The 12318-nt window shown below is 42.1% G+C and overlaps 3 protein-coding genes and 1 non-coding gene across 4 annotated transcripts; 1 reads left to right on the forward strand and 3 right to left on the reverse strand.

The window, feature by feature from the left end:
• Positions 1-179: 179 nt before the first annotated feature.
• On the reverse strand, positions 180-2283 carry BYT42DRAFT_611976 (uncharacterized protein; the record flags this gene model as incomplete). Its single annotated transcript, XM_051571574.1, has 3 exons — positions 180-1917; positions 2017-2204; positions 2278-2283. The coding sequence occupies 3 exons, from the start codon at positions 2281-2283 to the stop codon at positions 180-182; spliced, it is 1932 nt and encodes a 643-aa protein (XP_051424945.1).
• Positions 2284-3064: 781 nt separating this feature from the next.
• Positions 3065-4861, reverse strand: BYT42DRAFT_561901 (adenosylhomocysteinase). The gene is made up of 3 exons (XM_051567410.1): positions 4763-4861; positions 4557-4687; positions 3065-4466 (listed from the first exon to the last, which is right to left on the reverse strand). Exons 1-3 carry the CDS (start codon positions 4794-4796, stop codon positions 3339-3341), a joined length of 1293 nt encoding a protein of 430 aa, XP_051424946.1. The 5' UTR covers positions 4797-4861; the 3' UTR covers positions 3065-3338.
• A 2307-nt stretch (positions 4862-7168) lies between these two features.
• BYT42DRAFT_t63 lies at positions 7169-7241 on the reverse strand. The gene has a single exon. It is a non-coding gene; the product is annotated as a tRNA-Phe (tRNA).
• A 1414-nt stretch (positions 7242-8655) lies between these two features.
• BYT42DRAFT_254651 (uncharacterized protein) lies at positions 8656-9327 on the forward strand. The gene is made up of 3 exons (XM_051562722.1): positions 8656-8781; positions 8852-9056; positions 9134-9327. The coding sequence occupies exons 1-3, from the start codon at positions 8767-8769 to the stop codon at positions 9259-9261; spliced, it is 348 nt and encodes a 115-aa protein (XP_051424947.1). The 5' UTR covers positions 8656-8766; the 3' UTR covers positions 9262-9327.
• Positions 9328-12318: the final 2991 nt, after the last annotated feature.

Here is a 12318-nt window from a genome sequence, read left to right on the forward strand (position 1 = left end):
ATGCACAAAGTTACCCTTTCAACATGGATTTTATAAAAGCTCTTTTATTGCAAGAGACCAAAATAACAAGCGTATTCTGATTCGTATGTATGATGTATGGTTTTTATTGTGAATGATAGAAAAAATAAATAGGAATGAATTTTGACATGTATGATATTTTCGCCTATAACTGGGTTGGATTACAGCAGACTTCGTTTCTGCTTGGTTTGTTCGCTCGTCTCAGCGAGTTTCTTGGCGGCCTTGTGTGATTTATGCTTATGCTTGGATTTCTTCTTCTTATCTGTCGCTGCTGAATGCAATTCGGCCGGCTGTGGTGGCTGTAATGCTTCGCTTTGTGGCTGTGCTTGCTGTTGTTCCGGATTGGCCTGTGTCAGCGGTGCTTGAGTGTTCGTGGTAGAATGCCAAGCGCCTTGAACTTCACCCGTTATTTGATCATCGGAACTGTTAATAGAATTCTCTGTGGAAGTGGTGTCATACATGACGGGGACATCAAAGTCGGCGTATCCGGTGTAGGCCGCAGGCTGGCTCGGCATAGCAAACTCATCACCAGGAATCATCTGTTGGCCAGGCTGTCCACGATGCTGTTGTTGAGCATGAGAAGGGGTATCGGGGCCAGTTTCAACCGCTTGAGCTTTTACTGTGCGTCGTCCGTGACGACGTCCTCGGCCACGCGCTTTGCCTCGGCCTTTGCCTCTTCTTCTTCCGCGACCTCGACCATGCTTCTTCTTTTTACCACCACCGCCACCGGTCTTCTTCTTTGGTTTATCATCGTCGTCATCTCCACCTCCTTTGGCTTTGGCTTTATCGTCGTCGTCGTCATCTCCACCTTTTTTCTTCTTGTCATCGTCATCATCGTCATCGCCGCCTTTCTTCTTCTTCTTCTTGTCGTCGTCGTCATCATCATCATCCCCGCCCTTCTTTTTCTTTTTCTTGTCATCGTCGTCGTCGTCACCGCCTTCTTCTTTCTTGACACTGCCTGGGGGACCCAAAGCAGGATTAAACATGGGGAAAATGGTCGCATTGGGAGCACTGGCCGTTTTCAAAAGATTGGCTAGAAGATCGCTGGGGTCGTCACGCTCTGTAAGTTTCGATAGGAGGTTACCAGGCGTGGCTTCTTGAGCTTCAACGATTTCGGCGCCCACGTCTTTCTCGCCCTCGGCAGGAGCCGGTGATGATGCAGCATCTGATGACTCTGCTTCCGTAGCCGGTGCAGCTTCGCCCTTAACCTCGTTTGTATTGGCATCATCAGCTGCAGACGGAGAATCAGCCGTGGTGGTTGTATTGGTTGCATCGGTTTCTAGGAATTGAGCTTCGGTCACTTGGGTTTCGTCGACAGGCGACGAAGGATCAGCCGTGGTGGTTGTATCGGATGGATCGATTTCAGCCAGTTGCGCTGAAATCAAGGTGTTGGCAGGCATATTGAGAATTTTGGCGTCTTTCATAGAATTGGCATGATCGGGTGAAGGGGGCATGTCGCTTTGTGGCTGCGCTTCATCTATTTCCAAAGAATCGTCTTCTTGAGGCTGAGGCTTAGGCTTGGGATCTTGGATCTTGGGAGAAGCCGGCATCTCTTGTGCATGGACGTCTCCGGGGTAGATCACGTCGTTGGGCGCTTGTCCTTCCATTGGCATTTGCAGCATACCGTCGTCAGGAGTAGGAGAATCAGAAGCCATGGGAACGGTACTGCTGACCGGTTGGACGGTGGCTGGTGCCGCAGCAGCAGCAGCGGCAGGCTGCGATCCTCGTACAGTAAACACGTAGCTGTGAGCCGCGTCTTCCTTGTCGTCTTCATCCAAGTCAAGAATCTCGACATAGTATCGTCCTTCAGGTACACTTTCCACCTGCCAATTGAATTTAAAGTGATCATTGTCGTCGCCAATCATGCTACCCTTCCAGGTTTGAATGGTTTTGACAAAACTAATGAATAAAAGAAACCAAGAGTCAGTATCTTTCTTATTGCAAAAAAAAAAAAAAAAAAAAAAAAAAAAAAAAAAAAAAGCTGCAAAATTTGCTTACCTTCCATCTTCTGTGTAAAGACTGGCCGTAACAGTATGATCCTCATCATTGGGCATATCATCGACGGCAAACGTGGCGGTACTGCCAATGGCATACACGGTGTTTTGGGCGGGTTTTTGAAAGTATTCAATGTCTGCGGACACAAAAGCCGACAGGAGCAATGAAGCTAGTAAGGACAATGAATAAGGCTGTGGCCAAATAAAAAATGGTGTTAGTCAGTGATTCTCCATCGGGATCAAGTGCTTACTGTCAATACAGTACCTTCATCGTGAAAAATTAAAAGAGTGAAAAAGTGAACGATGTTCTGAATACAGATTCCAAAACGAAAAACAAGTTGTCAGGACTGTCAAGGGAAAAAGTTAAAACGCGCAAAGCGGTTGATTACAAAATGTTGCATACCATGGTCGTCAAAGACGAATCGCTTTTATAACAATGGAGGTCCATTCGTAATTTTTGCCTCCACAACACAAAAATAGAAATTGATACAAGAAAATCATGCGTGCTAAGATAACCAATGTCCCGTTTTTTTTTTTTGGTTCCCCTGGGCTCCTTACATGCAGTATTCATCTTTGCCCCATTTGACATTTTAATGCAGGCTCCTTCATCGCCCCTTTCATCTCGTTTAATTTCTTTTTTATTCATATCATCCGAGCTCCTGGTCCGTGAGCCTTACAGCCAACAGAGTAATGTGCAGCGATCCCTCCACATGCCGCGAGGGGACAGGAGGCGAGGAAAAAAAAGAAAAAGAGTCAGAGAACTTTTTTTTTAATCCATGGTCCAGATCTCCTTACCGCGTAGATTGATCTTTTTTGCCATTTGCCATTTTTATCACACTAGTCTGTTCTAAGCTTTGTTACTGATTTCATTACAACTCAAAAGCTTTGTTATATTTCTGATTACAGATGAATGAATTGAATACAACTCCCCACAACATACATCACTCCTTGTACTTCATGAAAACAAAAATGGATATGATCATAGGTCCTATTTGTTACTTTTACTTTATCGTACGATTTCAGGCGGGTTGTTTCTGGGTTCTTTTTTTTAGTTACATGTTGAATGCTGGTTGGGCTTTTATTTGCTTTGAATTCTTATTGAGTAGAAAAACTTTGGAATGTGCACTGCCTCCTCGAACATGTTGAGACGTTCTATATTACAAATAGTTGTTGCTTTCTTGACAAAAGTCCGGTGTTGTTGAGATTTAGTCAAAAAGAGTCAATAAAATAAGTGAGCATAAATGAAAAAAAAGGGGGCGATGCAAAAAGAATTGAGAGAGAGACTATCACTATATTACAAGAGAGATAAGCCCAGTGATCTGGCGCTTAGTAGCGGTAGTGATCGGGCTTGTAGGGACCCTCAACGGGGATGGACAAGTAGTCGGACTGGACAGCAGAGAGAGCAGAAAGCTTGACACCGAGCTTGCCCAAGTGAGCACGAGCGACTTCTTCATCCAACTTCTTGGGCAACACATGGACACCAACGGACCATTCACCAGGCTGAGTCCACAAGGCGATCTGGGCCAAGACTTGGTTGGAGAAAGAGTTGGACATGACGAACGAAGGATGGCCAGTAGCACAACCCAAGTTGACAAGACGACCTTCAGCCAACAAGATGATGTGGTTACCGTTCTTCATGGTGAAACGATCAACCTGGGGCTTGATGTTGACAACGGAAGCAGCGTTAGCCTTGAGCCAGGCAACGTCAATTTCAATATCGAAGTGACCAATGTTGCACACAATAGCATCATCCTTCATCTTTTCAAAGTGAGCACCAGTGATAATGTCACGGCAACCAGTGGTGGTGACGAAGATCTGAGCTTCCTCAACAGCTTCTTCCATGGTGGTGACTTCGTAACCTTCCATAGCGGCCTGGAGAGCGTTGATGGGATCGATTTCGGTGACCAAGACACGCGAACCGAAAGCACGGAGAGCAGCAGCGCAACCCTTACCGACATCACCGTAACCAGCGACAACGGAAACCTTGCCAGCAATCATGACATCGGTGGCACGCTTGATACCGTCGACGAGGGATTCACGGCAACCGTACAAGTTGTCAAACTTGGACTTGGTGACGGAGTCGTTGACGTTGATGGAGGGCAACTTGAGGGTACCGTTCTTCATCATCTTGTACAAGTTGTGAACACCAGTGGTGGTTTCCTCGGAAAGACCCTTGATACCTTCGAGAAGCTGGGGGTACTTTTCGTGAACGATGTTGGTCAAATCACCACCGTCATCCAAGATCATGTTCAAAGGCTGACCATCGGGGAAGAACAAGGTCTGTTCAATACACCAGACGAATTCCTCATCAGTCTCACCCTTCCAGGCGTACACGGGAACACCAGTGGCAGCAATAGCAGCAGCAGCGTGGTCCTGAGTAGAGAAAATGTTACACGAGGACCAGGTGACTTCAGCACCGAGAGCTGTCAAAGTTTCAATCAACACAGCAGTTTGCTAAATAGTCAAAAACGTTTCAATGGTCCGCCACATGAGCGACATCTAGGATCCCACTTCAATTCCTCCCCCTGTCATTTCTCAACTTACAATGGTCATGTGCAAGCAACCGGCGATGCGAGCACCCTTCAAAGGCTGAGAAGGACCGTACTTTTCACGGATGGCCATAAGACCGGGCATTTCATTTTCGGCAAGTTCGATTTCCTTACGACCGAAAGCGGCTACAGAGAGAAAAGGACGAACGAATGAGATTTTCAACTACTACAGCAAAGTGGATTGTTAGCGTTTGAGCTTACCAAGAGAGATGTCGGCGACCTTGTAGTTGACCATGATGTAGGATTATGGATTGAAAGAGTAAAGAAAAAAGGGAAAGAAAAAAATTTTGTATTTACGCGCCTCCTTGAGTCTAAAATTTCGAAAGATGAGATGTGCCTTCATTGATTGGCTGAAAACTCTCGAGATGGAGCTTCGCCGAAAAAAAATTTTCCAAGACCATCTTGGCCAATCATCGCTACTCGGTACCTAGGTCCGCGTACTTGCTTTTCGCCGTCAGCTTATGCAGCTAGACATTGATTATTTGAGAGGGTTACCTATGGTCAAGAATGCAGCGTCTGTATCCAATGCGTCAGTGGTTGTGGAGAGCTTAATTCGATGCATATGCGTGAACGCCAGGTACAGCTTTGCGCACTCTATTCAGTGACGCAATGTCCATCTCTTCCTGGGTACAAGATTTGCACACGAGATTTTCGATGGGGTAACATTTGCATGGTGGATCCAAGCGTATCGGGAAACCGAGAAAAATGATTGGCAGACATTCATGCAGCAAATCGACGCCCCACCCCATCATCAGCTACACGCCTTTGACATTATTCAACGATCTATCAACGGCAAGCTCTTTTGTTCCCCTCAACCTATATCAATATTCGGAATACACTATGTTTTTTTGCTTTGCACAAAATCATTAACTACTGAATAACTATTGTTTATTCGATATAGCGACAAGTATCTGGCACATCCTGGCATAATGTAGTGGTCATTTCATGACGCGGCCCATGGTTGTACAAAATCTGGGGACCCATCTTTTAACATGTGCTTTTGGTGACTGTTGGTCAATTGATGGAGTTCCCTGGATTAGCATCAGCGTCGCAAGAAGCAAAAGATCTTGGCGCAATTTTTTAAATCTAACCAACCAACTTTATTTGCCAGATTTCGACAATACAATGTAGATACCGCATTTGACTGCACCAATATCAATGAATACTGAACACAAATTCATCCAATTGAAATGAGGCACGTCGACCCACAAATATTCAAAGTTCTGTACTTTGTAGATAGGTCTTTCTTATTTTAAGCTCTCGGCTGATATAAGGAACGTCGGTGACTTTTGACAGATTATATCTATTTGCTTCGTATCTATCTCGCTGCTTAAATTGATTACTTCGCGCAGAAAAATATCGTTTCTTTTTTTTCATTGTCGACGAAATATCGAGAGAGAGAAAATAATGAGTTAGCCACAACGATTCGCATGTAGCAATGATAAAAATCTATCCGCCAAAAAGACATAGAAAACAATGCTCATAGTTTCGATTGTCTGCAATCACTCTGTCTGTTGGGTCATGTTTAGTCTGTCCCTAGATACAGCGGCAGTATAACTTGGAAGGTCCTCTGATATTCTCGAGCAGTATTGAGTTTCCTCTTTGATCTTCATATCAATGGCGAAAGCTACAACGGAGTAAACATCTCAAATCACTTTTTGCCTGTTACTTCGTAGACGTCGTAAATGCGGCATTGTTAATTCTTGCTTTCTCTGAAGAGCGGTCCACTCGGTTACCAATCTCGGTTTTTCTTTCTGTGGGAAATACTTGCTGCATTATCCGTTCCTGAATTGTTGTCCCTCCTTTGCCACTTTCTTTCAAGTGATCTTTTGTATCAGAGCACCATCTCAACCTTCCCATCCATACCTTGCAAGTGAAAGCTGTCACTGGAAGATCTGTTCACTGATAATAATTGTTCCTGATCGGAACCCATGATATTTATAACGCAGAAGATTCCAATAAAAGTGCAACGCACTATCTTTTGCTTAGACAGACAAATCGTCAGAATGCAGAGGTCAATCCTCTTCAACGCTAGTTAGAAAACGGTTTTGATTCTCTTTCAAAGAAAACTCAATAAAAAAATGGCGAAAAGATCAAATAACGTTGTCAGTTACGCCGGTTCTTCTTTTGCGCCGATTAGATTTGCTATACCAAAGTTTAGCAAATACGGAAGACAGCGCATTGGCTCGTCCGCAGATCGATATCTGGAGGAACCTTCGAGAAGGTATGAAGGACCAATGGATGAACGAGGCATACCAAAGGTATTGCCTGGAAAACGGAAGAAATATAGACCGAATCCGTTCAGCATTAAAGTGGTCCGTAATACTTCTGATTGGTTATGTTTCGGAATAATAGAAAACTGTGCAGGAAGTTGACGAGAACCTTCCGGAAGATTGTAGACATAAAAATGATCTTGATAGAAAATATAAATATGACCATGTTAAGGTAGAAATAAAAACAATCAACAAACTACACATTCAAACGGAACTCTAAAGGAGTACTCAAATCTGACACTCCAATAAAGTACCTGGCTTGTTTTTACTAGATACAATTTACACGATACCTAAAAAAAGAAAAGTTCAAGCCCGAAGAAAGGCAAAAAGGAATTGCGGCCTATGTGGATTGAACACATGACCTTTAGATCTTCAGTCTAACGCTCTCCCAACTGAGCTAAGGCCGCTTTCTTGTGATTGGTCAAACAAAAACTATACTAAATGCCATTAATTGTGACTGCGTTGTGACCGGTTGCTATTTTATCTGGTTTCGTTTTTGGCCTTGGTCCTTATAAATGTTTGGCTTATTTTATACAAAGGTACAGAGGAGTAAATGATAGTAAATAATGGGATTTTATCTAATGGGATAGGTGGACGATATAATATATAAAAATCTCATTGTCTGAACTTAGCTTTTAGGTGTTGTGACTGCTGGCGACTCGTTTCCAAATTTCCGAAATTCTGAAAGTCTAATGATATTTTTGATCATATGTTTAAACGGCCTTCTGGATTCAATAAAAGATATGCTATTGTATTGCCCGAGCTTCAAGTGAATCTATATAATTAAAATCTTTGAAAAATTAGCGATTTTGTAAATCACATGATCTATACTAAGTTATCAAGACCTGTTAAACCTTTTTTTCATCTTTCAACCATGCCTCGCTGCCCACTTTCACGATAATAGGCGAAACAATCAGCAGCAAGATGCCGTTTGCACCAGTTGTGGTCAAACAGAGCATCGTCGCCGTTCACATAAAATGTGAGTGGAGCTCTTTTTTGAAGAAAGGTGATTGACGATACGACGATCTGGTGTTTTGTAGTATCATTTAATTTGGGTTATCTGTCAGTTATACTGTATATGCCCTTTCATTCTCTTCAGTAATCGAATGATACATGGAGCAGATATGCTTCGATCTGTGTAGCTCATCATTCATGCATCAGTGAGGTGACTATTGTTTCATCCATGGAAAATCACATATTTTTGTCCGAATTTTTTCTTCTTCTTTAGTTTTGCATCTCTTCTGTTTGCCTGGAAATCCCTCACTATCATTGCATCCATCATCCATCATCCAGACTATGGCGTGTATCTGATCCGGTCGATTCGATTATTATGAAAAAAGGTACCTTTTGTGTGATACAACTATCCGTTTTTCGACAAGAAAAAATTTACCTGTCCTTTTTCTCTATTCTGTCTTTAGCTTTTGGTTTTCTCTCCGGTTTTCTTTTGCCTGGCAAGCCATTCAAGCCATCCATCCCTCCAAAACCTTTCTACTTTGTTCGGGCACCAGATTGTGGCCAATCCGGTTTTTGTCGTCAAAGGACATCTTCGGTCGTGTGGCTCTCTTTCTCATCGGGAAACGCTGACGCGTCCTCCTCATGTTGCCCTCATTTGGATTCCTACTCTTGATATCGTCTTTCATGTAAGTATTCTTTTCGCAGTCTTCCCTCTTTTTTTCGCCACAGGGTTTTTTGTGAGATTTTTACTGACGCAAGTTTTATTTTCTTTTATTTTTACTCGGGAAAACTATCGATATCTGGCCTCCAGCTCGAAATTACCGGCACTTCTGACTACATCAATATCTTGGCCCTGCTCAAGCTGACACCACCGCCCCAAAAATATTCCGCCGCTTAACTGTTTCTGCAAGCAATTTTCTTTTCCGCATCGAAGAAGAAGCTTACGTGTGGTCCGTATACATATTTTCTTTCGGCACAATGTTTGATTTAAAGGTAAACCAACCGCAAACGTTCCACTTTTTGGCCCATGTGGTTGACCTGATCATCATTCTTGCATTGGCAGAGTGACTATTGTTTCATCCATGGGAACTCATTCATTTTGTCTTCAATTTTTTCTTTTTCCTTTGGTTTTCTCCCTCTTTCCGTTTACCTGAAAAGCCCTCACTATCATTGCATCCTCACCCGCATCCACATCCATCATCCATCATCCAGACTATGGTGTATCCGGCGTCTATCTGTAACCGGTCAAGTCGAGTATTATCAAAAAGGTACCTTTTGTGTGATGTGACTATTCGTTTTTCGACAAGAAAAAACTCACGTTCTTTTTTCTCTACCCCTTCTTTAGCTTTTGGTTTTCTCTCCGGTTTTCTTTTCGCTTGGCAAGTCATCCATCCCTCCAAATCTTTCTACTTTGTTCGCGCTCAAATGTGGCCAAACCGGTTTTTGTCGTCAAAGGCATCGTCGGTGATGTGACTCTCTTTTTCATCGGGAAACGCTGACGCGTCCTCCCCAGGTTCCTCTCATATGGATTGCTGCCCGTGGTATCGCCTTCGATATTTCTTCCCGACCATTTTATTTTGTAGTTGTAGTATGTATTTTGTATTTTAGTGAATAGTCTTCTTGCAGTCTTTTCCTCCTTTTTTTTCCCACAGGGTTTTTAGGGGTTTTTTACAGACGCACCTATTGTATTTACTTTTTTTTTTATATTTGTATCCTTTCTTTATTTCGGTCGGGAAGCCCTCGGTATCTGCTGCATCAAACATCAAAGGTAAAATATCTCAACGAAATTTGAATCAACCAAAGAGCTTACTAACTCATTTTTTTTAAATACCCAACATTCCCACACATCTTTGTAGATCTATCATAACCTTGGGCGGGACAGAACGGAGGGGGTCAATAAGTGCTGCTTTGTTCATTAAAAGTGTTTCATGGTATGCCAGAGTATTGACATTAATATACCAAAGTTCCATCAAGAGTCTCGCCCAGGTTATGCCGTATTGCGTTAGGCTTTTTGTCTGACGAATGTCGCTCAAGGCAAGAGTGCGGCATCCAGTGGCAGGCGGCATCCATTGCACAGCGGGTGTACGGCTTGTTAATAATAGCATCTGATAATTCCCTAATATGTATTCCGCAACAGTATAAGAAACAAAGTTATACGTAAAGCAGGTCTGAATAAGCTGATATAATCAATGATGAAGTTTTATAGCAAGAGAATTAAAAATAAATGCTTACAGTAACCAGCCATGGCGCGTCGAAATACGATATGATAATCTTAGATCAATTACAGTGTAATATTATTTCAAAGCTGTTTCTTTATTTTCACTCACATCTGAGCGGTTGATTGCCTAAAGTGATTCAGCGATGATGTTGTATACAGAAAATAGAACAGTTACTAGGCCTTTCCTCTCAAAATTTGGCAAATCATTCATTGAGGATATTCTGATTTTGTCGCAGGATTCTTGGAAGCTGCAAAGATCGCACAACTTTTAGCGAGATATTCGAGACTGTAGACTCCTTTTTTCTTCGGTGCAAATCTACACGAAATAACATAAAATGAATTAGTGAATTCAAATTAATTCGCGGCCCAACGCAGCCAATGTAGCATAAGGCAATCTTGTTGTAATAATTAGAGTCAACCGTGTACAGTCCAATTTTGCGAGAATGACGATGATAACTCTCAAATTTGATCGCAATGTGAAAAAACAAACATAGCTCTATAGAATCATGAAGATGCATAAGGTCGATATCATTACACTGATTTCCCGTAATCTGTTGGCTCTTAGCAAATTTGTACTAGCTCGTATTGAAACCACGTACAAGGGTGCAATATGGTAATATCAATGCCGTTTATTTCAGTGCTAAAATGTTTTAGGAGCTATGCCGCAATTTTCCGCAAACGCTTGGTCAAATTAGGGTGTGGTGCTTGACCTAAAAGATGAGCCAAGAGTCACTTCTTTGACGAGACGGTCAATTAACCATGTATCCCGATCATCAGATTATGAGTCGCTAGATCACATCGCTCGGTAGAATATACCATGTGAAAAATGTACAGTGTTTAGCCTAAAGAACAGAAGCTGTAATGGTCCGACTCACTTATTGCAGGTCTAGTATTATCGGGCAGTCATAGAATACGTCGCTGCATGCTTTAGATTTGATCATCTCACTCGTCCTTGTCATACTTGTTACCATTGCTTTTCCACTTTCGAATTCTTTACAAAGATTATTTTTTGAACGGAATAATCAAGCGTTACAAGAGATAAAGTCGATACGAGCGTATGATTACGGTGCTTGTCCTTGAGCGGCTGTGTGATCGGACGATGAGTGTTTGCTTCTTGTATATCTTTATTGAATCCCATTGAATGTACTACCTTGGGAATCCGCCTCCCTCCCCCTTAAATCAGATGTTTTTTTTTTTTTTTTTTGAGTAACGCAAAGGCGAATAAATTTTCTCTTGGACCAAAAGCGGCATAGGATAAACATAATATGCACACTAATGCAGTTGAATAAAAGTGGAAGTCTTTCAGCTATACGATAATACAAAGTATCGCTTCAACGCTTTTCTCACGCTTAACACAAATGAAATATAGCAGGGATATACTGGACTACTTTGCCATGTATAACTCTTTTTTTTCTGAATATAGCTGTAATGAAATAAAGAACGATGCCGAACTGAGAGAATAAGCGTTGCTTGTGACACCAACTGCAATATAAACAAGAAGAAAGAAAGAAAAAGGTCCCCCATACGCCATTTGACGACAAAGGCATATGCTTGTATCCAAGGTTACGTTAACTTGCGGCCTTCAACATCTCATACTTCTGAAAACTTCAACCCGCATTTGAAATGAACGGTAGGAGGTTAAAAGAATAGAGGATAAGCTTGTCATACGCAAGGAATGGTACCAAGGCTATCAATTTTAATCGAAAAAAAGCATTCAGCTGGACTTCAAATGATCGACAGCCACATGTGTTACCATGATCGCTGTTGAACAAAAGCTTCTCCTCAATACATGGGGTCATTTTTCTTTATCATGACCAGCAATGAGATTGACACCTTTTATCTTTCGGTTCAAGTGAAGGAACGATGGCTCACAAGTAACAACGTGCGAGAAAGAATGTATCCATAGTAGAAAGCTGTTGATGTTATGCCAAGCATCAGAAAGTTTTGAAATCCAGCAAGCTTTGTATAATGAAAAGTAAGATGAAGATGTTACAGATTGCAATTCCATAATAATCGCTCTTTTTTTTCTGTTCAAGATCAACTAATGAACCGGTAAGCCAACTTTTCATTGGTACATGCTGCGGGACGTTTCACATGAGAACGATGTAGGAAGGCGGGCAATAACAGGAGACTGTATGCGCCGCATGTTTCTCGAGATTATCTATTCAGAAAGATATATTGGATTCCCGCATTTTTCACTTTTAATACTGATTCACAGTCTGAAATTGCTAAAGCTAATCGTGTAGATGAATGCGGTTTCACTGCAGTATCTGTGTGAACATTGCCCATAAAAGTTTACACTCATCTTATTG

The sequence above is a fragment of the Radiomyces spectabilis genome (assembly GCF_025331425.1).
Source record: "Radiomyces spectabilis strain NRRL 2753 chromosome Unknown BYT42scaffold_4, whole genome shotgun sequence".
Classification (NCBI taxonomy): domain Eukaryota; kingdom Fungi; phylum Mucoromycota; class Mucoromycetes; order Mucorales; family Radiomycetaceae; genus Radiomyces; species Radiomyces spectabilis.